Raw genomic sequence first — 1,079 nt, forward strand, 5'->3', positions numbered from 1 at the left:
TGCTACCGTTTTTAGCCCCCCCCCTCCCTCCCACCCCGGTAGCTTTGTTTGCTTAGCATCTCCCTGGCACTGCAGAGCTCAGGGGCTGCCTGGCGATCCCTTCCCCGAGAGAGTCTGTTTGAAGTGGGCGGTGGGGGAAGCCCGGAGGATGCAAGATGTTTGACTTCTTGATTTCTCTCCCTCTCTCTCTCGGCTCCGGCTCGGGGAGGGGGGAGCCGAGGAGGCGAGCCCCAGCGCCTGAGGAGCACGGGGGTGTTGGGAAGAGGCTGCAGATCCTTGACGGGGGCATCTGAAAGGGAAATCGCCTGCTCGGAGCTGCCGCCGCAGCCGCCTCCGGCCGCCGGGCTGTGCGCGGTCGAGGAGCTGGACCCGCTATGCCCCCGGCCCCTTTGAGAGAGACCGAGGCAGAGCTCGTGGCAAAATGTTCCTGACCTGCGACGGGACCTTGGGGATTGTTCCAGCCGCCATGGATTACAATGGGGACGCCAGGCCCGGGGATTTCCACGCCGGCTACCAAGAGATCGAAGGGATCAACCTGGGATACTTACAGATCAACGGCACCCAGATGTTTGCTCTGGCTCAGGTCCTCAGCGACCTGTTTAAGGATATCCCCCGCACCACCATCAGCAAGAAGATGGAGACGCTCAAGATCAAGAGCCGGCGCTGCGACCTCCAGGAGCTCCGCACCCTCAAAGCCATCCACTCCGTGCCCACCCGCGCCGTGAAATGCTCGCTCATCTCCAAGGCGGACCTGGAGGCTCTGTGCACCTCTTGCAAGAGCCTCGGCCCCGGCCGGAGGAAGAGGAAGAGCAAGCGGAGGGAGCAGCTGCTGCTGCCGGGCCCGGGGGAGCTCTTCCAGTGCCCCCGGCCGCCGCTGCTGGCCGCCTGCTGCGGGCCGGAGCCCGGCATCCGCTCCAAGCTGGCGCCCGACTTCGCCAAGGCCCCGGGCGGGCTCCTGGCCGAGCCCTTCTTCCCCAGCAAGAAGGGCTACAGCCTGGAGGGCCCCGGGGGGCTCTTCGCGGGCGTGCTGAGCGCCTACCCCCGCGACCTGCAGCTGCTGCGCCCGGCGGCCCGCGAGC

The 1,079-nt window shown here is 66.6% G+C and overlaps 1 protein-coding gene across 1 annotated transcript in view; it reads left to right on the forward strand.

Moving 5' to 3' along the window:
• The first annotated feature begins 6 nt into the window (after window positions 1-6).
• The window catches only part of EPOP (elongin BC and polycomb repressive complex 2 associated protein), a 2,516-nt gene continuing 1,443 nt past the window's right edge, over window positions 7-1,079 (forward strand). Inside the window, exon 1 of the mRNA XM_019505188.1 lies at window positions 7-1,071. Coding sequence (XP_019360733.1) covers window positions 422-1,071 — 650 coding nt within the window. The 5' untranslated portion in view covers window positions 7-421. The remainder of the gene's footprint in view (window positions 1,072-1,079) is intronic.

This window comes from Gavialis gangeticus, unplaced genomic scaffold (assembly GCF_001723915.1).
Source record: "Gavialis gangeticus isolate Ggan-Ray unplaced genomic scaffold, GavGan_comp1, whole genome shotgun sequence".
NCBI lineage: Eukaryota > Metazoa > Chordata > Crocodylia > Gavialidae > Gavialis > Gavialis gangeticus.